General features: G+C 47.4%; 3 protein-coding genes across 3 annotated transcripts; 1 reads left to right on the top strand and 2 right to left on the bottom strand.

Moving 5' to 3' along the window:
• Positions 1-260: 260 nt before the first annotated feature.
• LOC141464840 (centrin-2-like) lies at positions 261-3,672 on the bottom strand. The gene is made up of 4 exons (XM_074147968.1): positions 3,456-3,672; positions 1,909-2,037; positions 616-753; positions 261-402 (listed from the first exon to the last, which is right to left on the bottom strand). The coding sequence occupies exons 1-4, from the start codon at positions 3,474-3,476 to the stop codon at positions 319-321; spliced, it is 372 nt and encodes a 123-aa protein (XP_074004069.1). The 5' UTR covers positions 3,477-3,672; the 3' UTR covers positions 261-318.
• A 465-nt stretch (positions 3,673-4,137) lies between these two features.
• CETN2 (centrin 2) lies at positions 4,138-8,316 on the bottom strand. The gene is made up of 5 exons (XM_074147967.1): positions 8,270-8,316; positions 7,861-8,019; positions 6,650-6,778; positions 5,832-5,969; positions 4,138-4,761 (listed from the first exon to the last, which is right to left on the bottom strand). The coding sequence occupies exons 1-5, from the start codon at positions 8,270-8,272 to the stop codon at positions 4,672-4,674; spliced, it is 519 nt and encodes a 172-aa protein (XP_074004068.1). The 5' UTR covers positions 8,273-8,316; the 3' UTR covers positions 4,138-4,671.
• Positions 8,317-8,662: 346 nt separating this feature from the next.
• NSDHL (NAD(P) dependent 3-beta-hydroxysteroid dehydrogenase NSDHL) lies at positions 8,663-20,820 on the top strand. Its single transcript, XM_074147966.1, has 8 exons — positions 8,663-8,707; positions 10,327-10,377; positions 12,633-12,791; positions 13,696-13,842; positions 15,270-15,398; positions 16,163-16,305; positions 18,226-18,328; positions 18,984-20,820. Exons 2-8 carry the CDS (start codon positions 10,357-10,359, stop codon positions 19,317-19,319), a joined length of 1,038 nt encoding a protein of 345 aa, XP_074004067.1. The 5' UTR covers positions 8,663-8,707; positions 10,327-10,356; the 3' UTR covers positions 19,320-20,820.
• Positions 20,821-22,839: the final 2,019 nt, after the last annotated feature.

The following is a 22,839-nucleotide window of genomic DNA, read 5'->3' as shown; positions in this document are numbered from 1 at the left end:
TTTATCAGACAGGCTGAAAAGCTACGGGATGTAAACACAACAGGGGAAATTCCAGGGACTGGCTGAAGAATTGGAATTAATCTCTGACTTTAGATCACAGACACAAAGCCAGTAACAACACTTTTTGCTGGGATGCAGAAATCTGCTTGTCCTCGTGGAGGCAGGAAAATCAACCCCAAAGACGAAACATTAACAATATTTGGTGTGTTTTGACACCCAAGAAAGGCAACAAACAAGAAATAAGGAAGCTGGAAAGACGTGACATTGTAAATAGCTGTTTATATGGGAATGGGAGCAAAAAAGAAAATGCTGCAGTTATTAGTCGGTCAGTGTCAGAATCCGGAGGAACTCCTGTTCGTTCACTTCCCCGTCTCCATCCACATCTGCTTCATCAATCATCTCCTGGGGGACAGCAGAGATTTGGAGACCGGGTTAGGTGGGATCTGAGAGGATGGACACTCACAAAGGTCTCAGGCAATGTCCAAGCGAGGCAAGAGATCTCGTGTCCATCACAAAGCACCACAGCACAATCCCCCCACCAGTCTTCCCCGCAGCGAGACGTTCCCCTCCCTCCCCGAGCAGAGCACGAGAGGAGTATGTCTGTGCTTCACAAACCTGCAGCTCCCCGTCCATGATCTCCTCCCCAACCTCACCAGCCATCACCTTGAGATTCTTGAAGGAGATCTTGCCGGTGTCATCACAGTCAAACACCTTGAAAACTTTCAGGAGCTCCTCTTCCAAACATGGCTCTGCCTTAGGAAGGAAATGAAAAATGCCCCCATGTAAACATGACCTCATACCCCCCTACAATCCCCACTCAGGGACTTCAGCCAGCAAACACTTGGGATCAAATCCAAGGCGTCATTTTGGGGAAAACATGGCCATAGAAGAGGGTTATCTACTGCTGCTCCTTCACCTTGGCCTTCCCCCCCACCGCTGTATAACTGCGTATTAAAGGAAAAGCTACAAAATAAGTTGTCTGAGCAGCACGGGGACCTGGCCTGGAACATCCTAGCCAAGCTTTGTTGGGAAGAGGGGCACTAGCACAGCTGCTGGAGGAGGAAGCAGCTGTCAAGAATGATCCAACTGCTTTATTTTATTTCAAAAGTGACCCAGGCCAATGCTGGCTCTTCCTGCCCTTACTCTCCTCGCACACGGGCACCGCACACACCCTGGCAACTACGATCCCACTGAGGCCCCACCAGCGAAGCCCCGGTCACCTCCTGGGCATCCCACAAAGCCTTGGAATGAGATCGGAAGGATGGGAGAGGCAGAACCAGGCGAGCCTGTGCTCTTTGACAACAGTCTATGTCTGCGTGCAGGCAGGCAGTAGGGGATACAGAAGTTTTTGAGGCACAGGAATGTCAGATGGGCGACGAGGACTACGGAACACGAAGCAAAGAGCAGTTGTTTGGACACTGCACGAGCTCGCGTGGCTGCTGCCTGCAGGAGGCGAGGACAGTGTCAGTGGGTATCGAGGAATTATTTCTCTATAGATGGTGAATTGTTCACCTGATGGACATTTGCTCACCGCTGCCTTGAACTGAAGATAAACGGCCCCTGTGACTATAAAGATGGAACTGAAATTTCACGTGGAAAGGTTTAAGGAAGGGAAGTGGGGGCTCCCAGGTGCCGGGAAGGAGATTTCTGCTGAGATGCCATGTTTCTATCTGAACTAGCCGTCCTGCTCCCTCTGTAGTTCATGGAAAGAGGCAAGAGGGGCAAGGACAATTCACCTGAAGGTAGATCTCTAGAATAGCTCAGATAAACCCCTGAAACACTCCTGTTTCTCCCCTGCAGGGAACCAGAGTGACCCAATCCACTGTGGCTATCTGCATTACAGGCTGCCTCGCCTGTAAATTTAGGCGAGAGGAATTTCACTCTTTGTGACCAGCTGGGCTCACATACCATTTTCTGAGTCATCACCTGCAGAAACGACCTAAAGTTCAGCTTCCCTGACCTTTCTTCACTGAATTCAGAGATGATTCTCTTCATCTCCTCTTTCCTCAACTCGCAGCCCAGAGCCTTTACAGTTATCTGCCAAAAAGAGAAAACAGATCAATGTCTTGTTGCACAAATAGGATGGAAACAAAGAGGGAAAGATGTTTGAAAGAAACAGGTATATGAAAGTGGTGAAAAAACCCCCCAACTTTTCATCAGCAGCTACTCATCCACTATTATGTCTCTAGAGAACAGGTTCTGTCTAACATCAGTAGGACGAGGCCATGAAAAATTAGCCACGAAGAGCTGTCAGGAAGAACAGAGAATCATAGAATCACAGAATGGTTAGAGTTGGAAGGGACCTTAAAGATCATCGAGTTCCAACCCCCCTGCCATGGGCAGGGACACCTCCACTAGAGCAGGTTGCTCAAAGCCCCATCCAGCCTGGCCTTAAACACTTCCAGGGATGGGGCAGCCACAACTTCCCTGGGCAACCTGTTCCAGTGCCTCACCACCCTCACAGGAAAGAATTTCCTCCTAATATCTAATCTAAATCTCCCCTCTTCCAATTTAAAACCATTACCCCCTGTCCTGTCACTACACTTCCTGACAAAGAGTCCCTCTCCGGCTCTCCTGTAGGCTCCCTTCAGATATTGGAAGGCTGCTATGAGGTCTCACCGGAGCCTTCTCTTCTCCAGGCTGAACAACCCCAGCTCTCTCAGCCTGTCTTCATAGGAGAGGTGCTCCATCCCTCTGATCATCTTCGTGGCCCTCCGCTGGACCCATTCTAACAGGTCCATGTCCTTCCTGTGTTGAGGACTCCAAAGCTGGACACAGTGCTCCAGGTGGGGTCTCACGAGCGCAGAGTAGAGGGGTAGAATCACCTCCCGTGATCTGCTGACCACACTTCTCTTGATGCAGCCCAGGATGGGGTTGGCTTTCTGGGCTGGCAGTGCCCACTGCCGGCTCATGTTGAGCTTCTCATCCACCAACACCCCCAAGTCCTTCTCCTCAGGGCTGCTCTCCAGCCATTCTCCGCCCAACCCGTATTTGTGCCTGGGATTGCCACGTCCCAGGTGCAGGACCCTGCACTTGGCCTGGTTGAACTTCACGCGGTTTGCATGAGCCCACCTCTCCAGCCTGTCCGGGTCCCTCTGGATGGCACCCCTTCCCTCCAGCGTGTCGACCGTGCCACCGAGCTTGGTGTCGTCGGCAAACTTGCTGAGGGTGCACTCTGTCCCACTGCCCATGTCTCCGACAAAGATGTTGAACAGCACTGGTCCCAGTACCGACCCCTGAGGAACACCACTCGTCACTGGCTTCCCCCCCCCTCCCCAGGATAGCTGGGCAGTAAACTGGCACAATCCTGGCCCCACCGATGGCTCCGTAAGGAGTCCAAATTCGGGCAGCAAAGTCTGTTCGGGCAGAAAGTGGCCCAAAAGCCACTCCTCGGGGCTGCTGCGAGGCCACCCCCTGCCCGGCCTGTTCCCTACAGGGGTTCGGCAGCTCCTTGCCTTCAGGTCGCTGACATCCATCAGGCCCGACCTATCGCGGTCGAACAACTCGAAGGCCTCCCGCAGCTCTCGCCTCTGCTCCTCGGTGACCGGGAAGGCCAGGGCCGGTTCCTCCCTCGGGGCGCCTCCCTCGCTGCTGGAAGCCTGCGGGGAGACCGGCCGCCCTCAGCGGGGGACGGGGACCGGCACCGGCCGCAGCACCGCCCCCCCCCCCCCCTCCGCCCCCTCAGCGAGGCCCCACCCCGCCCGAGGCGTTCCTGAGGGACATTCCCGGGGATCAGCCGGGGCCCCGCTCCCCGTCGCTCCGCAGGGAGGCCCCCGCGGGCCGTGGCCGCCCCCCGGGGCCGTGACCCCCCCCCCGGGGCCCGGAGAAGGGCGGGCCCGGCCCCGCTCACCATCCCACCGGCTTCCGGCAATCGCGCCTCTCATTGGCCAGCGCTCCTGCTCCTCAGGGAAAGCACGGGGGCTGATTGGCCGAGGTTCAGCTGGGGGGCGGGACAACCCTCAACGCGGAAATCTCGTATGTCTATTTCTTCCCGCAGCTCCCAGGGCTTAAAATAAAGACACTTTATATTCGATACAATCTTATATTTGCAGCCACCGAATATTCCCGCAGACATTTCAGCAGCAGCACACGGCAACTTCCCTCTTTTGCAAAGAGACAAACGTGCGAACTGAAGAGCAGTCAGTCTATTTAATTTTATTTATTTTTCCGTTTAAAGAACATACTGAAAAAGGGAGAGGGGGTAAATCACCGCAAGACAAGAGTATAAAAAGCTGATCCCCGCCAATAAGTCATATAAAGAGTGGACTACAGCTGGGCCCAACCCAAAACCTTCCAGCTGCTGGGCCGCGGAGGTGTACGTGCGGCCCCTGGTTGTCACCCCGAGAAGGGTGTGAGCATCACACCCAAACAGGGGCTTTGTGGTGAAAACAGCGAGTGTAAACAGCTCACCAGCCCAAACCGCCGGGCTGCTGCGTGTAAACAGGTTGGCAGCCGGTCCACGGACACAAGTTCAAGATCATCATCCCCTTAAAAAATAAAATAAGATAAAAATAAAGATAATAAAAATAAGATTTGACCTGTGTTTTCTGCCGTTTCCAGAGAAATAAAAGACTGTAAAAACAAAAAAAAAACCAAAACAAAACAAAAAAAAAAAAGCGAGGCAGCTCCCAAACGTACGCACACGCGTGCAAAAATCAATAAAGCCCTCTTTCAGTAAAGGCTGGTCTTCTTCATGATCCGCAGGAACTCCTGCTCGTTCACTTCCCCGTCCCCATCCCTGTCTGCTTCGTCGATCATCTCCTGGAAGAGATTTGTGCTCGCAAATTAGACACCGACTCGAATTATGAGATTAATTCAGAATTAGAACCGCTTTTTAGCAAATTGCATCAGGGGAGAGCGTTAGCTCAACGTCAGACCTACTATGCTACAAAATATTTACTAAACTAGACACTAATATGTTTATATATATATTTATACAAAAATCTGTGTAGAAAATGTATTATAATAGGAACTGTCCTGGAAGAAACAAAGTTGTTGCCTTTAAACAACCGTAAGTCCCTAAAACTGCAATTCCACCTGGGCTGTTTTGACAGCCGTGTACCATTATCCCATCCCTGAGCCCGGAATCCCTTTCCCAAACACACATGGACAAACCTCTTCCATTTCTGCCGGCAGAGATTTAGACTGTGACCGTTTACACAGGTTTTAAACAAACGCAAATATGAAACCCAAGTAGAATCATAGAATTGTCCAGGTTGGAAGGGACCTTTAAGATCATCCAGTCCAACCATCAGCCTAACTCCGATAAAACCATCACTAAACCATGTCACCAAGCACTATGTCAGCCCGGCTTTTGAACACCTCCAGGGATGGTGCCTCAACCCCTTCCCTGGGCAGCCCATTCCAAGGCTTAAGAACCCTTTCCATGTAAAAACGTTTCCTAATCTCCAATCTGAACCTCCCCTGGCGCAACTTGAGGCCGTTTCCTCTTGTCCCATGGCCTGTTCCTTGGGAGAAGAGACCGACCCCCCGCTGGCTACACCCTCCTTTCAGGGAGTTGGAGAGAGCGAGAAGGTCTCCCCTCAGCCTCCTTTTCTCCAGGCTGAACCACCCCAGCTCCCTCAGCCGCTCCTCACAAGACTTGTTCTCCAGACCCCTCACCAGCTCCGTTGCCCTTCTCTGGACACGCTCCAGCCCCCCTCAAAATGTCTTTTTTGTGGTGAGGGGCCCAAAACTGGACACAGCCCTCGAGGTGGGGAAGTAACACATGAAGGTGACATGGGGCGATGGGGACCCTTCCATGCCCAGGACACACGGAGGCAGATGGGGAGCCTCACCCCGTGACGCGGTTTCCAGTGCCGGGTACAGACCTGAAGCTCTTCATCTGTGAGATTTTCTCCCAGTTCCTTGGCGACACGTTTGAGGTTTTTGAAAGAGATTTTGCCGGTTTCATCGTCGTCAAAGAGTTTGAAAGCTTTGAGAATCTCCTCTTTGGAATCTTTCTCAGCCTTAAAGAAGTAAGTGTAAGTTTAAGGAAAGAAAAGTAGTGGTTATGTTGTAACTAACACTCAAAGTTATAAAAGACAAGCATCAGAAAGACTGAGAAACTCTCTTAAGAGGAAATTTAAAGCCCAGCCAGCAGGACATGTGTGTACAAAAGCTGATGGGAGAAGAGACACAGTGATGCTTCCTGAACCTCAAGGCTTCAGGGATTTTTTTTCCTTCATAGCTAGCAGATGCCTTTGGGATTTCAGTATCAGGATCTTCCGCTGTTAAGTATCTGGGTTTACTCAACATTTTTTAAAAATTTTTTAAATCTGAGATTTCATCTGTAAATGTCTTAAAACTCCAGAAAAGAAAATACAGTGCGTTGCTACAGTGATCCATGTCACACGTCAATACTCCGACAGCTTCCCGCAGGCCAGAGCTGGGTTTACTCTATGATAAAAATCTTGATTTCGTATTTTCCCTTTTCTCACACACACAAAACCCTTGATTGCAAAATAGTAATTTAAACCTTAACTTGAAAAGTGAGATAGAATTACAAGACAGGGACTGCCCTAACTTTTACATATTTTGTTGTTAAGACTAAAATACTGCTTTCATTCTCCACCAAAACTGAAAGGAGACAAAAGGTACTGAGCCATTTTCAAAATTGCTTTCCCTTTGACTTTTAAAATTTACTCACCATTTTCTGTGTCATCACTACCAAGAAGTCATTGAAGCTGATTTTTCCTGTTCCTTCCTTATCGATATCTGATATCATTTTCTTGATCTCTTCTTTTTTAGGTTCAAACCCTAGTGCTCTCATGGCCACCTGTAAGGACAAAAAAAGAAATAATTATAAATGATGTAAAACTATAAACAAAACCACGGGGGGAGGGAAAGTTGAACTTTATGCCACATCATGTTAAAACACGCACTCTGTGTCTCAAGGAAAACTGAAAGGGGCAGACTCGGAGCAAGGCTTCGCTGCACACGTCGAGGGCACATCGAGCTGCAGAAAACAGGAACGCAATCATTGACATTCAGTTAATTAGCTAATTCAGAAAGTTCCTAAACACATTCTTACCATCGCATCCACCACTCCCCGCTGAGAACTGCCAAGAATTCAGAGGGTAAGGCTAGTATTCCCTTTGCAGTGAGAAACAAGACACTGAATAATAATAATTTTAAAAAAAGAGCTTATTTCTTGCCCTGTTGTAAGCAAGATGGTTAAATGGAACACCCAGAAATGCTTCAACAAAATAAATTCATGACAAGTGACTCCATGAAAGAAGTTTCCATCGTACGTGCAATTCTACCGAATGCCAACAGCCTGATCTGGTGGCACAAAAAAGGAAGATCTTAAGGTGTTAGACCACGGGGAACTTAAATCAGTTAATTTTCCATTCTAGTGACAAAAATCTTTTTCAAATGAATGTTGGGAAAACACAATTCTGAAAGCAAAAGAAGTCCTAAATTATTGATGACTCTTCTTCCCAAAGGGATGAGGAGGGACCAAAAATATTTTGCAATAAATAAAAACATGAATGACATTGCCCAAACTGTGGAATACAACAATCTAATGTGCGAAGCACGCAACCCTCAACAACACATAGAAAGGGGAAAAAAAGCACACCTTTTTAATATGCACAAACCCTTTTTGACGTTTTACTAACAAAGAGGGAGACAGTACAGAAAATGCAGAACTATCAATATATTTTGGCTAACCCGGTCCTAAAGACAACCAATAACATCAGTAAAGAGCTATAATTAAAGAGAAAAACCTGTTGACAACAAGGTTTTCTGCTGGCAGAAGTAATAAATCTCTCCTGTTTAAGAGCATTTAGGCATTTATGCCCCTATTACTTTATAACCCCAGTAGAACTGTGCTTCTAGCACCAAGAAAATACTTACCTTTAGCTCCTTAACGTCTATGTTCCCGGTGCCGTCTGCGTCAAACAGGTCGAAAGCCTCCCGGATCTCCTGCTTCTGCTCCTCGGTGAGCTCCGGCTTGGGACTGGCTTTCTTCCTCTGGGAGGCGGCTCCGAGAGAGGGCTTCTTCAAGCTGGAGGCCTTGGCACAGCAACACAAGAGCAAAGGAGGATCAGACCGCCGCCGCCGCGACGCTCGGGCCCGGGAAGGGACGGGCGACGCTCGTAGGACAGCAGCCGCCTCAGCCCCCAGCGAGGCCGCTCCGGGCTGACAGGGGCCTCCTCCGCAGCCCCGCCGCCGGGAGGCCGGATGGGAGCGGAGCAGGGCCCGAGGCCCGCTCCTGCCGCCGGTGAGGGAAGGGAAGCGCCGGGCCGGGCCGGGCCGCACTCACCATCCCGGCGGCTGGCGCCTCAGGCCGGCTCCAATCCTGGCAGGCCGAGACTCAATGCCGCCCTTCCCCATTGGCTGATGCCCCTACGCCGTTGCTATGGCAACCCTCACTCCGATTTGCTGGCCAGCCGGGCGCGGGAGGCGCTGAGGCCATAGCGATTGGCCAACGCGTGGCTGGGGCGGGGCCAAGAGGCTTCTGACCGAGAGGGACGACCCTCTCCCCCTTCCCTCAAGGCGATTGGCCGAAGGCAGGTAGCCGCGGGCCAATCAGCGAGAGAGAGCCGGCTAGCGCGATGCTCAGCCCAGGGCGGTGGGAGGTGAGTCCGAGGGAGTGGGCGGGGTTTGCTGGAAGCGGCCGCGCCGATTGGTGGACGAGTGGAAAAGGTGCGTGCCCGGGCGTGAGGGCGGGCAGCGAGGGGCTGAGGGCGCCGGCCGTGCGGTGAGCGGAGAGGGCTTGGGGTGAGGGAGGCTGAGGGGCCTGAGGAGGCCAGGGGACTGTGGGGGGGCGGGCTGGAGGCAGCAGGGTCCGGGGGACCGTGAGGGGGCCGTGGGGGTGAAGCAGGTTGCGGGGGGTGTGGTGTAGGGGAGGCTGTGGGGAAGGTTGTGGGGAGGGAGGCTGGGGTCTGAGGTGGTGGGGGTAGGGGAGGCCGCAGGGAGGAAGGGCAGGGTGGAGAGGGGTGTGAGGAAAGCTGGGGTGGGTGTGGAGGGCGTCTGGAGGGGTGGGAGGAGGGTGAGGGGGTGCTGAAAGAGCTGGAGGGAAACTGGAGACTGAGCAGTTCATAAATTATAAATTGTATTTTGGAGAGTGGCAAGGCCTCTGTAAAGGGAGATGAGGGGGCGACTGGAGGATGGGTCACCCTATGCCCTTACTTTCAAACCAGCTTGGTGTTCCTGGCTGGACAGACACCAATTCTGCCTGTTTTTTGGCTTTTTCCTTGCTGTTTCAAAGGGCTTTTCAGAAAAATAAAAAAAAACAAGAGTGCCAAACTGGGTAGCTTGCAGGAAGCCAGTCCAAGAGATGTATCTGCTTGCGTGAGGCATGGTACTGTGATAATTTTATAGCGGCATCGGTGTGGCTGTTCCTGGATCTCATCCAGTTGTGTTGGCACTAGTGTTCGTGACGTGAGATGGGTCAAAGAACTGCTCTGGCTGAAAACCAACTCAGGCAGAAAATGATTAATTTTCAGCTAATCAGGGCCTTGATCCATCTTAGTGCCTGAACAGCAGGAGACACTGGGAAGCACTGACCAGGAATACGGAGAATCACATCAGCCTCTAAAGCAGTAGTTTGTCGTAGCGATGGTTTAAAGTGACCATAAAGCCATCAGAAGTCTCAGTGTGCAGCTTGTCTTTATGTTGGAAACAGATCTGAGTAGGCGTGCTGTCTTCTTCTGCCTTAAATTCTACCCCACACAGTAGGATCCCAGCTGAGTGGGGAATTTTTTTTGCTACTGCTGGGAGGAATAGCGTATTTTAATGAAATTGGTGGCATCAACAGTCTGAGATGTGGAAACTTGGAAAGTCTCACCAGTGGTTTCCCACTCGTTGCTGATGGGCACCAGTGAGTGCTGGTGTTACTCCCCGTGCTGTGTCTGCTGCCATGGAACAGGCGGACATGGTGCTCCTGAAGTGCCTGAACTTCAGTTTTGTTTTGTCGTTCCAAACACCCTTGAGCAACTTTATTTTTGAAGAGGACATTGCCATAGCCTGCAACTGTGTTCATGTTATTTGGAGTATAAATATTCAGACTTAGAGGAAGTGTGTGAAGCTAATACTAGCTAAAATAAGATGGTGCCTTTGTTATCAAGGATATTTTATTATAATAAAGTTATGCCTTTGAGGAAGCTATTTGATGTCACTTACTCTGGTACTGCTTATTTTGTTCAGGGTGGCAGAGAGAATTAGCTCGCTCTTTTCATGCTTCTGCTTTAGCATAATGGCTTCAAACCTTGACTCCTATAACTAGAAACGTGTTTGAAAAAAAAGTTTGGTTTGTGTTGATGGCAGGCTTAAGTAAAGTATTGTATTGCGAATAAAATAATATTCTCCTTTTTAAAGGAATCGGGTTGGTAGTGAATCATCTGAGAAATGGCCACACGCCTCAGATCGGTAAGTTGAGGACTTAAATGGTGCTTTATGAAGCAGAAGTGTATTTTCATAGATATTTCTTCTGAACATTACTAGGGAAGACACGAGACTGTTCCTGCATTAATACTAACACTAGAGATATTGGTGGGGAAAACGTGATTTTTCCAAGGAGTCATTTGCTGCCGTTTGTTCCAAAGAGATCCCGGAATGTTCCACACCCCCCCAAGAACACCAGTGCCTTTGTCAGCGCTGCCAGATCCATTGGCCTGGAGATTTAGTCACTCCAGGATCATTTCTACATACATTATGACATTATTTCATGTTGTGGTGCAGGTGAAGGCCCAGTTGAGGTCCCTGAGATCTACTCGACCATTGTAACCTCTTTCTGGGATTACTGCATGGAATACAGGGGGTTGGGATATGGAAAGAGTAGCATTTTGAGCAGCTCAGAGAGATGTTTGAACCTTACTCTTAGGAGTACAATTTATTAAGCTTGTTCTGTTGCTTTGCCTGTGGTTCTTGTTTATAGACAAGTTTCTACCTTCTGAACTATTTTCTCGTTAATTCGTGCAAAGCTTATGGAAGAGCAGTGAATCTCAGATATTTAGAGAGCATGAACAAGCTCTTGTATCTTCACAGCACAACCCCTAGATATGTAGTAATTCAATTCCTAAAATAAATATAATCATGTGTAGCTGGCTTTCTACCTGCGGTTTTTAAAACAGCTAATTAATCCAGGTGCAGCACTGTTAGCTGCAGTTATCCTGGTTCTGGCCATTGAGCTGGGTCATTCAGTACTTTCCCAAGAGGAGTGTGTACCAGATTGTATTTCATGTTATAAATGTGCACTAAAGATTGTTTAAATAGTCTACTTCTCATCACCAGTTAGAATAGTGTCCGTCCCTTGGGCAAGTGGAAAACTGTCATCCGGAAAACCCTGGACTGTCTCATCCGTACGGGTAGGAAATGGCTCTGATGTTTAGAGCCAGACAGAGGGCGTCGCTCTGCCGCTGTAAAACTTCGGTTCAGTGCATCTGCGCACAGTGTGTGGTTCGGGTGCTCTCATTTTACGAAGAACACGCTGGAATGAGAAAGGTTACAGGGGAAGACAAGTAAAAATAGTGATGGAATGGGGCGACTGCCCTTTGAGGAGGAGCTGAAAAGGCCGGACCCCTCGATAAGGAGAGGGCACCACAGAGGGGAGGGTTGTCATGGGGTTTAGAGGATCAGGAAGGTGACGAGTAAAGCAAATGCAAACCTGTTGTAGTGGGGGAGTACAGGGGGGGTGAACAACAGAGAGTCCTTAAACTCTCATATTCCTTCTATATCGTCTGTCCTCTTGCGACTATCCGAACCAAATAGACCGATTTTTAAAAATTACTTAAATCAGACTGTGCTTTGCATGCATCGTTTAAATAACTGCTTCTGCTTTAATGTAACTGAGCAACTGCAGTGAACTCTTCTAATTTCTGTTGTGGATAACTGACGCCTTCCAGTAGAGGCTTTGTTTAAGGATGTAGCACTTAGCAACTTGTGAACAATTGCGTGGTTTCACAGCTCGATGGTATAACTGCAGAGGTGGGGTTTGTGTGGCAACAATAAGGAGCAAATCTATTCCTGACCAGGACAGAGCATTCTTTGTACAAAAGCTTCCTCAGACCTGTGCTTGTGTGTTCTGTCTTGGCAGCAAGGTCTTCAGTCTCAGCCCAGTTAGGCGAGTGACCAGACAAATCTGTTAATTAGTGACTCTAGCCATTGATTTTTAAAAGCTTAAAAAAAGAAAGGAAGAACTAATGACTAACTTAAAAGGATAAGCCTTGCCTGTACCTGATTGCTTTCCTGGCTGGGAGAAGCCTAAGTTTCACATGCTCTGAAAATAGTTTTGTCCTTGCCAATGGTGACAGTTTTAGCATTGTGAATTATCTGTGCCATGTGGCTGAAGCCAATCCTGTTTGCTTTACCATCGTGGCAGAGTTTCTTGGAGCCAGTCCTCTTTTTCTTCCCTCTTGCATGAGCCACTCAGTTATGAGGCAGTGCCCTGCCCAGTACAAACCAGCATGTGAGCCGTGTGGACCATTAGCATTTCTGAACTTTTAAGTTACTGTGATAGCACAGACATATTGAAGAGTCTTTTGATATCTGAATTTTGACTCTTCTAATTAAACTAGCTACTGACTAGTGCAAAATTCCAGCACGCTAAGATCTTGGGAAGTTCAGATCGGTTTGCTTGCCCGGTATGTCTGCTGGCTGAAGGGCTTTTCTCCCCGCCTCTGCAGGCTGGTAAGAAATGTACAGTGATCGGTGGGTCGGGATTCTTAGGCCAGCACATGGTGGAGCAGCTCCTGGAGAAGGGTTACACCGTCAACGTGTTTGACATCCAGAAGAGATTTGACGACAGAGTGCAGTTCTTCCTGGGAGACCTTTGCGACAAGGAGGTACAGACTAACGACACTCCATGGCGTGGGTAGATAGAAAGGATATCTGTTTAAATAAACGTTCATTGCCTGAAGCACTAAAACACCTGATGGCGTTGCACAGGTGGTAAAAGGGTACCTAGATATACCCCCAACCTTTCCCTGTGAAGTTGGTAGCCTGAGCAGTTTTCTGTGGAACCCTCATCTAGAACATTTAAAGAAATATACTTGATGTCTGCCTGAAGCTGGAAAGAACAGAGCTTGTTTCTGTGTTGTGATTTGCATTACTGTTAGCTCAGATCTACACTGTAATTACAGCCACTGTTGGTAATTGCAGGTGGGTGCTCTCCTGGCTAACCTCAGCTGCAGAAGGCATTATTCTGAACAGTTAAGGCACACTAAAACCTCTTGCCTTAAGTCATGCGTGTGAGCCTTGGCAAAAACCTTTGTATGCAACGAGAAGAGACGTCTCCCCACCAGCACAAAGTGTCACGTCTCGGAGCTTTGTGCCAGTCACCTCAAACGCAGACACTGCCATGGGGTAGTGCTGGCTGTTAAACCTGCTGCTCCCTGAGTTTTCTACCTCCTGTCTCCAGGTCACTTTGAGCCTCAAACCTGCACTTGAGACTATTGCAAGTAGTTAAGTCTAGGTGGCCTCCGGGTCTCAGAAAGTTCCCAGGTTCTCCTCTGGAGAGAAAAGATGATATAGTGCTTTTTTGGCTAGCAAGAAGGAGAGGACACTATGAAGATGCTGGACACTAGTCCTATTCCAGCTGCTCAGCTTTATGGAAGGAACATAACTTGGAATTTAGAGGTTCTATTTCCATGAGAAAAAAACCTGTGTTTTATTTCCTTCCTTTTTATTTGTTCTGAGTAGGCACTATTGCCGTTGCTTCATTGCTGTCTCGTGTGATGTATCTTCTAGGCTTTGCTGCCAGCTTTACAAGGTGTGTCAGTGGCATTTCACTGCGCGTCGCCAGCACCTTCAAGTGACAACAGGGAACTGTTTTATAAGGTGAATTTTATAGGAACCAAAGCAGTTATTGAAGCCTGCAAAGAAGCTGGAGTGCAGGTAAGGGTAGAAAAGCACATGGCGACGATAAGACGCTGATGTGACATTATAACATTTGCAGCATGGACCAGTTTATTCTAGTTTGATAGAGGAGCAAGGGTCTCACATACTGAATTCCTACTTTTTCTATGAAAATGAGTAGAGACTACTAAGAGAGAGACTCTGTTGGTCTCCCACTTGGTGTCTGGTGTAAGCTCAGCCCATGTTTGCCACAGAAAACCTGCACACTGCAGTCTTCCTGACTGACTGCAGGAAAAGCATCCATTAAAATTTGCCCTACTAGACGTCTGGGAATCACCCACAGGAGAACCACGACTGACAAGTGGATTCTTTCATGCTGTAATAAGAGGACAGCTCTAAAGATAGCTTATCCAGCAGTGGAAGTATTCATGGCATCTATTACCTACGTGAATTCTTTGACATATAACGAAAGGAACACACTTATGCCATAATCTCACTATAATTTGGTTTTAAAAGTCATTTGCCCACAAAAGAAAGAGCCAGAGGAAACCAGGCTGCTGTTCAGGCAAGTTTTTTGGTTTGTTGTTTTTTTCTTTTTTTTCCCTCATGTTATTCTGGTATCATGGGAGTTTTAATTTAAATCCTTAGCAAATTTTCAAGCACAATGCATGTGAAGATCCCTTGCTTATCTTGGGCAGAGATGTTGCCTCCAAAGCATGCATTTTGTGCCGTGTCCAAGTACAAATACACAAGTGATAATGTCTAGAATTAAATTGTGTATATCACGTAGGACTCCCAGCCCCACAGTTGGTGGTTTGGTTTTTTCCCCCGCCTCGTGTAAAAAGCTGCTGTAGGAAATGGGCCACACGGTGTTTACCTTCGGGCTCAGTCTGGATTCTCTCTGAGCGAGGAGTTAAGTCTTGTTGGGACTTGTTGGATCTCGTCATCTTTCTATTACAATGTTGATCTTGTTTAAAGCCACATGTTTCTCATTATTCAAATACATCACTGACTTCCTGTTTTATATCCACTACGGTACGTTTTTATCCAACAAAAACATCCAAGATAAAAATTATTTTTTGGTTTAATCTACTGTTATTGTCAAGATGAGTAATATATCTTAAAAACGCTCATTGTGTGTTATGTGCTCAGATGTACCAAGCCAAGTGGGCACTCTGGTTTTCCTGGAGATGTTTTCTCCTTAACTGGCTGCTTTGGGTGTTTATTGAAATGTTTTAATCTCCTTTAGGTAGCACTAAACAAGTGACAATGTCAATTAAAATGAGTGGGAGTTTTCTTGCCTGCAGTTTCAGATCACCTCCTGTGAGCCCATGTTCTTCCAGACTTAGCTTATTATCTGTAGAATCAGTTGATTAAATGCTATTATTGTCTTTACTCAGCCTTTGTAAATAATGACCCTTTTGTCTTAGGCTTTAAACGACTGTTTTCTTTCATGTCTATTGCAGAAACTGGTGTTAACCAGCAGTGCCAGTGTCGTTTTTGAGGGCAATGACATAAAAAATGGATCAGAAGACCTCCCTTATGCAAAAAAACCTATCGACTATTACACAGAGACGAAGATCCTACAGGAGAAGGTATTTGTCATCATATGGTAAACGTTGTTGTTTTCGGTGCTTACAACTGCCCTTCTAAAAGTAGGGCATGCCCTCGGGGGCACAACGGGCTCTTCAAGACTGAACAGATCTCTCTTGTTCTCTAGAATCTCTCTTGTATTAAAAAGAAGTATCTCGTTCTTACAGTCGCAGAGAAAATCTGCACGGAATGGCACACACATAGCAACGCCTGCCGGAGTTCTCCAAGTATAACTGAGGTCAAAAATTCCCTTCTTTTAGACAAACCTGCCAGATTTTAGCCCTCCTCTTCTCAGCGTGGAGGCTTGTGGGCTGTGGATTCATTTGTTCTGTTACAGAGAAGGACGGTGGCTGCCGTTTGTGTCTTTCACAAGTGACCCACATCCTTTTCCATGGCCATGCCGACGGGTTGGTCCAGGGGAGGCTTTCCTAGTGGCTGGCATACTGTCCAAATACATCAGTCATCAGTTCTGTCCTCCTTGGCTGGTGTAACTCCTAAGTAGTGTATTCACTTCATAAAAAGAGAATGAATTAAAGCTGTGACATAAATTACCAGGGAAGCTGAATGAAATAGTGTGTTACGCTACAGAGGTTGTTTCTAGAGAAAGAATAAGAGAATTGCCAGAGCTGTCGCTTTCACTGCAAGAGCTGCGTGATCATGCCATTTCAGAACTCATCCAGCTGCTGGATTTTCTATTAAAAACCCAAGAACAACGCATACAAATAAACAAAGATAACCTGATTTGATTATCTTTTTTCCCCGACAGGAAGTGCTCAGCGCGAATGACCCAGGCAACAATTTCTTCACTACTGCTATTCGTCCCCATGGAATATTTGGTCCTAGAGACCCTCAGCTGGTTCCCATCCTCATCCAGGCAGCAAAGAGCGGCAAAATGAAGTTCATAATTGGGTGAGCAAGGGTTGGTCATTTCATAGCTTTCCTTAAAATTGATGCTGAATCTACAAAGCCCCTGTGGAGGAGAATAATATTAAATCAGTAGTGGTGGTGCGGCATGGAAAAAAGTATGTTTCTTTAATTTTTTCACTTGTGATTCAGGATTTTTAAAAATCCCTCTGTTAGGGACTCATGCACTCCCATGGTAAGTGTTCATAATGCAAAAATAATGTCTGTGGGGAGAGCTGCCATAGCTTGAGCTGTCTTTTCCTTATCTAAAGAACAGTCCTTTTAAACATGAGAGAGCTCAGATTACTTACTGTTAATTTAATTAATACACGCTTCTGGTATTTGAGGTTCTTGCAATTAAAAAGCCTCTGTGGCAGTGTTTCAGTATTTCTGATGATAAGATCAAACATAGTTGCCTTGTTATTGAGCCTTGCAGAGCTTCTAGTGGACCACTGAAATTTTAGGGCAAGAAATAGTTCAAGCTACTACTAAGGATATTTTTAATCGATTGTATTATGATCTTGAAAAGAAATCTGCTTTTTAATTTGTAATAGATTTTTATTACATGGAAGGAGCTGGTTTGAGTGTCTGTGTGCACGTGTGAGTATCTCCTTGGGGTAGAAGGCAGAAAGGGAATAGGGTTGTGGGTTTTTTGGTGTTGGGGTTGTGGTTTTTTGGGTTCTTACTCTTCCTTATGGTTCCATTCTGAATTGATCTCTCAAAGTGATCTGGGAGCAGTAAATCTACACAAACTCAAGGTTTCCACTTCGTGCAAGTCTGCCTTCGCTTCCAGCTCAGACCTGCGCTCCTAATTGGAATTTCCCTACCGCTACCCAGACCCATACATCCCTTCCAAGGAAGCAGATAAAGCCGTTCATCCACGAACAGAGGAAATGAAAATGATTCTTTCTCAGAATGCTGGATTGCAGCAATACTGGTTTTGTGGCCAAATGAGCGTGGGGATGGTTTTGTAACAAACCAGTTGTTTCATTTCGCTGGACTCTTGAAAGTGATACGGAGATTCACTGTCATTTTCTGTATCTGTGCAGAGATAGATTTAACACAGAGGGTTAAATCTCTTTCAGCTGGGGCTGAAGTTGGCATGTTGAGGGAGTAAGTTAGAATTTCATGAGCCAAGAAATTCATAATTGAAAGCTTGTCCTTAAATGACTGACTCTGTACTAGTTACCACTCTCTTTCCATTTGTTCTGCTTCTGTGGATCACTCTACTGATTCTCAGACCTGTAGGATCTGCCACACCTAGAAACTTGGTAACTTGGGAGGTTTAAAAATGGTACTGTTACGTTACAGGAATGTAAACTTTGACGGCCTCCACAAGAGCTGAGACAACAACAGCCTTTCCTCTGTCTCCAAAATAATACATTTCATCTCTCTGGCAGGGCATAGCCTGAAGTTACAGCACAAGAGAGCGGGAGAATCATAGAATGGTTAGAGTTGGAAGGGACCTTAAAGATCATCTCATTCCAACCCCCCTGCCCTGGGCAGGGACACCTCCCACCAGACCAGGTTGCTCCAAGCCCCTTCCAACCTGGCCTTGAACCCCTCCAGGGATGGGGCAGCCACAGCTTCTCTGGGCAACCTGGGCCAGGCTCTCACCACCCTCACAGCAAAGAAGTTCTTCCCCACATCTCATCTCAATCTCCCCTCTTTCAGGTTAAAACCATTTCCCCTCGTCCTATCACTACATTCCCTGATAAAGAGTCCCTCCCCATCTCTCTGGGAGCCCCCTTCAGGTACTGGAAGGCCGTTATAAGATCTCCCTGGAGCCTTCTCTTCTCCAGGCTGAAAGAGGAGGAAACTTGGAATAAATATATCTTGTGTTCAAGTCCTTCCTTTTGCCACAAGTGGATTTTTTTTTTTTTTTTTTTAGCCTTAAGGCTAAACTTCTTCCTTTTGTCTGTGCAGGGATGGAAAGAACTTGGTGGACTTCACCTACGTGGAAAACGTGGTGCACGGCCACATCTTGGCTGCAGAACAGCTTCAGGAGGGCTCTCCCCTGTGTGGGAAGGTAAGGAAGGACCTTGGGAGGGGATGTTCCCCAGCCCAACTCCATCGGCAAGCCTCGCCTGGCTTCCTGTCTCTGCTCTGCAGTTCATGCCATGTTTATCGTGGCGATGAGTGGAACTCAAACACACAAATGAGTTGGTTTTTTTCTGGCCGTGGGCACAATGAATGGTGGCCTGTCTGGTGACCGCTGTGTGCAGCCGCGTGGGCTGAGATGTATGAATAGACTTTGACTTCACACTATAAAACTCCTTGTGCGAGGAAATGCAGCCGGAATTGTGGGCAGCCAAGATGCGTACATATGAAACGTAGCTATTTAGCTTTTGCGATAGAGTTCAGGACAGGAGAAACTTATGGATTTTCACGGCTCTGCTGTGCTCTGGGCGCACCCTGTACAGCGAGGACGCTTTCATGTGTTTGTGTTGCGTCACTCGGTTTGTTTGACCATTTCTCAGTAACCTGAACCTCTGGAGTGTCGGAAGTAGCTGGTCTTCTTAGCAAAGAAGGGGTTCATTGCTTTTCAGACAGAGGTGCAAAGCAGTTTCTCAAGAAAATGTGTTCTCAGTCAAGCCAGGGATGTCAGTCCCTGCATGAACATGAGACAAATTTGTGAAAACTGCAATGATTTTATCTGGCTTTTTGTCTTCCTCTCTTTCCAGGCATTTCATATCACAAATGATGAACCAATTCCTTTCTGGGCTTTCATGTCCCGTATTTTGACTGGCTTGAACTACGATCCTCCCAAGTACCACATTCCCTATTGGCTGGCCTATTACCTGGCCCTGTTCCTCTCCCTCCTGCTGTGGCTGCTGAGTCCCCTGGTCACCGTCAAGCCCACTTTTACCCCCATGCGGGTAGCGTTAGCGGGAACGTTTCACTACTACAGCTGTGAACGAGCCAAAAGAGACATGGGCTACAAGCCAGTGGTGAGCTTGGATGAAGCCATAGCCAGGACTCTGCAGAGCTACCCCCACCTCCGCCGGGCCAAGGCCTGAGAAGTCCTAGATGGACTTTTTTCTACGTGATTTTTCGTAATTTCTTTGATCTCTTAACGTGAACGCTGAAGCAAATTTCACTCATTCTCTGGAACAGGGAGTTTTCCCGAAGTCCCTCCTCCTCCTCACCATTATCAAGACGGTTTTATCTGGGTTGAAAATAAACTCCTGCAGGAGCTGTGCGCACAGTTCTTTTCTTTGATACGACTTCTTGTTTTGAAACAGCTGCTGAACCCTATGGACTCTGAATAAACACCCTGCTGTGCCCTCCTCAGCCCCAGCCCGGCACATCAGCATTCCTTCGTCTTCTCTCTCCACCCTGCTCCTCTGTTTTGTTGCTCGGGTGATAACAGCCGCCTCTTCTCCTGGCTGCAGACTGGTTAATGAAGTACTTCTCGTGGCTGGTTCCTCGCTGTGGTTTGGCTTTTTTTCTATACAGGAGCAGTGAAGGAGAGGCTCGTGCCAAAAAGGAGTTCTGCCACCACCTCTTAAATCATCGAAGCTGATTTTGTTATTGCCTCCGTGATTGGTGGGTGATTTGGCTTCTTACTGTGGCATTGGGGGAAACATGAGAAAAGGCTTGTCAGGCCTCTCTTTGTAAAGAAGCACCTGACTTTGTTTCTGCAGGAGCCTATTTCTATTCAAAAATAACCCAAATAAATCGAGAAGAGATGACTTCCTAACTTTGTGCCCCATCTTTGAGAGGGCAGAGCCTGTTCGGAACATCTCAGCATAAACAGGATTTTAATCATTCCCTTTTGGGTGGGGGGAGATCTTTGCTGTGGTTGTTGTCAGTCAGCACACACTATCTTATTGTAGCTCCGTCCCTTCCCCTAAGAACTACAGTGGTTGGAAGATCCTACTGGGGAAAGCTCTCATCTGGTCTGACATGTTAATTGCTGGAAATGGTGATTTTTGTTGCTTTGACTACTTGGTAGAAAATAATTATCATAATGCTATGTTCACCGAGCTGTTGAGTTTGACATGTATAGGAAGTGTACTTTACCCTATAATCTTCCTAAGCACCTCAGCTCTGTTTTGTTTTTAGATGAAGAGTTGAGGTTGGAGTTGGAACTTCCCTCCCTGCCAGTTCCTGCCTCCACGGCCGTTTTGGTGTTTCAGATTTCGGAAGTACGGGCAGTGCCTCACTCGATGAGCCTTAACCTCCTCTGGGAGCTCGATACGCTGCTTAGAAATTAGTTTTATTTTAACTTATGACCATTTTCTGGAGAGTTTTATGTTGTTGGTTTTTTTTTTCTGGAAATTTTTACTTGCTGCTTTAATGGCTAGCTGGTTTTACCAACTTTTTCCTTAATTGATCTTGAAGTAAATAGTAGCCAATTCCTTGGGCCAGTTCACACAGTTCTGGTTTGCACTGGTCAGCCACCCTGGGCTTTTTTTTGTAATTCAGCCTGTAGGGTTAAATATTCAAAGCTTGAATTCTGGTCTGCGATTCTTCAGCTGTATGTTGTTCAAAAATAAAGTCCTGTGGTTCCTAGGTTTTCTGGAATCTGCTTGTGTCATCCCACATCCCGTTTCAGTGGGAGACAGATGCTGCTTCCCGAGACCGAAGCGGTGTTAGCGGTCGATGCACCGGCACAAATTCAGTGTTCATGGAAAGACCCTTTCTTCCCTCACTGCTTCTGTAAGTGTGTGTTATCAGTGCCCCATCTATATCAAAAAAAACAACCAAAACATAATTGTGACATATAAAAAGAACTCATATGGTGAAACCAGGCCTGGCTGAGAGGCTTTATTCCCAAGGTTTTGTAAGAGGCCAGGCATCTCACCTGCTTTAAGGGGTGAGGAAGGACGGGAGCATGTTTGTTCCTTGCTCCTTTCTGTAACGCTGCACTTTTAGTTTTTATAACGTAATCGACTGAGACTAAACTCATAGCTCGTTACTAGAAGAATGGCCTTTCGTGAAAATGGACAATTCGGAGGTGGCTGCTAAAGCCAAGCTGGTAAGAACAGGAAGCCCCGAGGGACAGACAATATGTTCTCGTTAAGATGGTGCAGATTTTGGGTCTCACGGTGCAGGACATCAGAGAACTTCAGCTCCTCATCTGCCAAGCAGGGACAGCACTGCCCTGCTGAGAGGGCAGGATTGTGCTGAAGCAAAAGGAGCAAGCGCTATGATTACTTGAAGTCAAAAAAAAAAAAAAAAAAAAAAAAACCAAAACAAAAAAAAAACCCCAACAGGTAAAAGCCCGTTTTGGCCTCTAGGTGGCATTTCCCAGCTAGATCTGCCTTGCAGCTTCAATCAGCCCCAAAAATGCTGCCTCTCAGTCTGTGGACACGGTTCCAGTCGAGAGTTACGCATCTCCCCATGCCTTTGGAGGACTGTCAAGGTAAGAGGTGCCGGTGACAACCAGAAGGTGCTACAGAAGCAAGAGGCACTGGGAGTTCAAGTCCGCTGGATACCAAGCAGCAGCCAATACGGTTTCCCTCACGTGGCTGGTTGAAACGAGCTGGGTAAAACAGAGGTTTGCTGGAGTGGGGGCGAGCAGTTTCCCAGAGCCGGGCACGGAGAGAAGCGTTGCATCATGCTGGATTAGTTTGACTTGGTCCTCCCTGTATAATTAGGTCAGTTGCCAGCGTTTCTCCTGGCAGGGTGAGTGGCTTCTGTTTTCCAAAACACAAGTAAACAGGGGTTGTTGCTGGGCCTCTACCCCCAGCCACAACAGAGGAGGAGCCCTGCTTTGCCCACAGCCTCTTCTATCCCTGATCAAGCCTCTCCACTCGTTTTCTCATCCTAATAAGCACCTGCATAAGTCCCATCCTGCGTTTTCTGGGCAAGCCAGTGAGATCCTTCTGTACTTTCCTGCCTGTGACTTATTTGTCACGTCACCTCTTCACAACCTCTGTGTGTGTGTGTGTGTGTCACCAAGCAGGAGGCTACACAGCAAAACTGCCATTAACAAAATTTCCTGCCAAATATCTAGGGTCAGATGCAATTGCAATCTTTTCCTTCTCAGCAACGCTCACCAGGAGCTGCTAAAGACTTCAAAGGCTTTCCTGGAGCACTCTTGTCAAACTTCTTATCTCTCTCACTTTGCTTTCCTGGCTTTTTCTTGCTGCAGCTCCTAATTTTGCTGACCTGAGACTGGTTTTGGTTTGACAAGCGGTGGGAGAGATGAAGGAGATATCTCCTGTTGCTTACCCTGGAGAAAAGAGAGGGAGGGGAAGAAAGAGAGGAATAAAAGTGCTTTTCTAAGTATAGTTAAGGTAACCAAGAGCCCCATTTCCCCTCTTATAGAGAGTTTGCAATGGTGCCTGATGCACAGGAGTGTGACAGCCTCAGAAACACCTTCCAGCCTTGCCCTCAGAGTGTGGGGAAAGCTCTCGTCCTGGCCCCCCTCGGTGCCAAAAAGGAAAAAGGGTGGCTTGGCTGTAATTACTTGAAGCAGGGAAGAGGAGCGTTTGAAGGAAAAGCAGGTGAGAAATTATCTTGCATGTCCAGTGAGCAAAAAGGCACAGAGGGAAGCCAAAGTCAAGCCTGGGGTGGGTATGAAGGAGG

Source organism: Numenius arquata, chromosome 5, assembly GCF_964106895.1.
Source record: "Numenius arquata chromosome 5, bNumArq3.hap1.1, whole genome shotgun sequence".
NCBI classification, from domain to species: Eukaryota; Metazoa; Chordata; class Aves; order Charadriiformes; family Scolopacidae; genus Numenius; species Numenius arquata.
The sequence above is the reverse complement of the archived record's forward strand: the minus strand, read 5'-3'. Positions and strand labels throughout refer to the sequence as shown.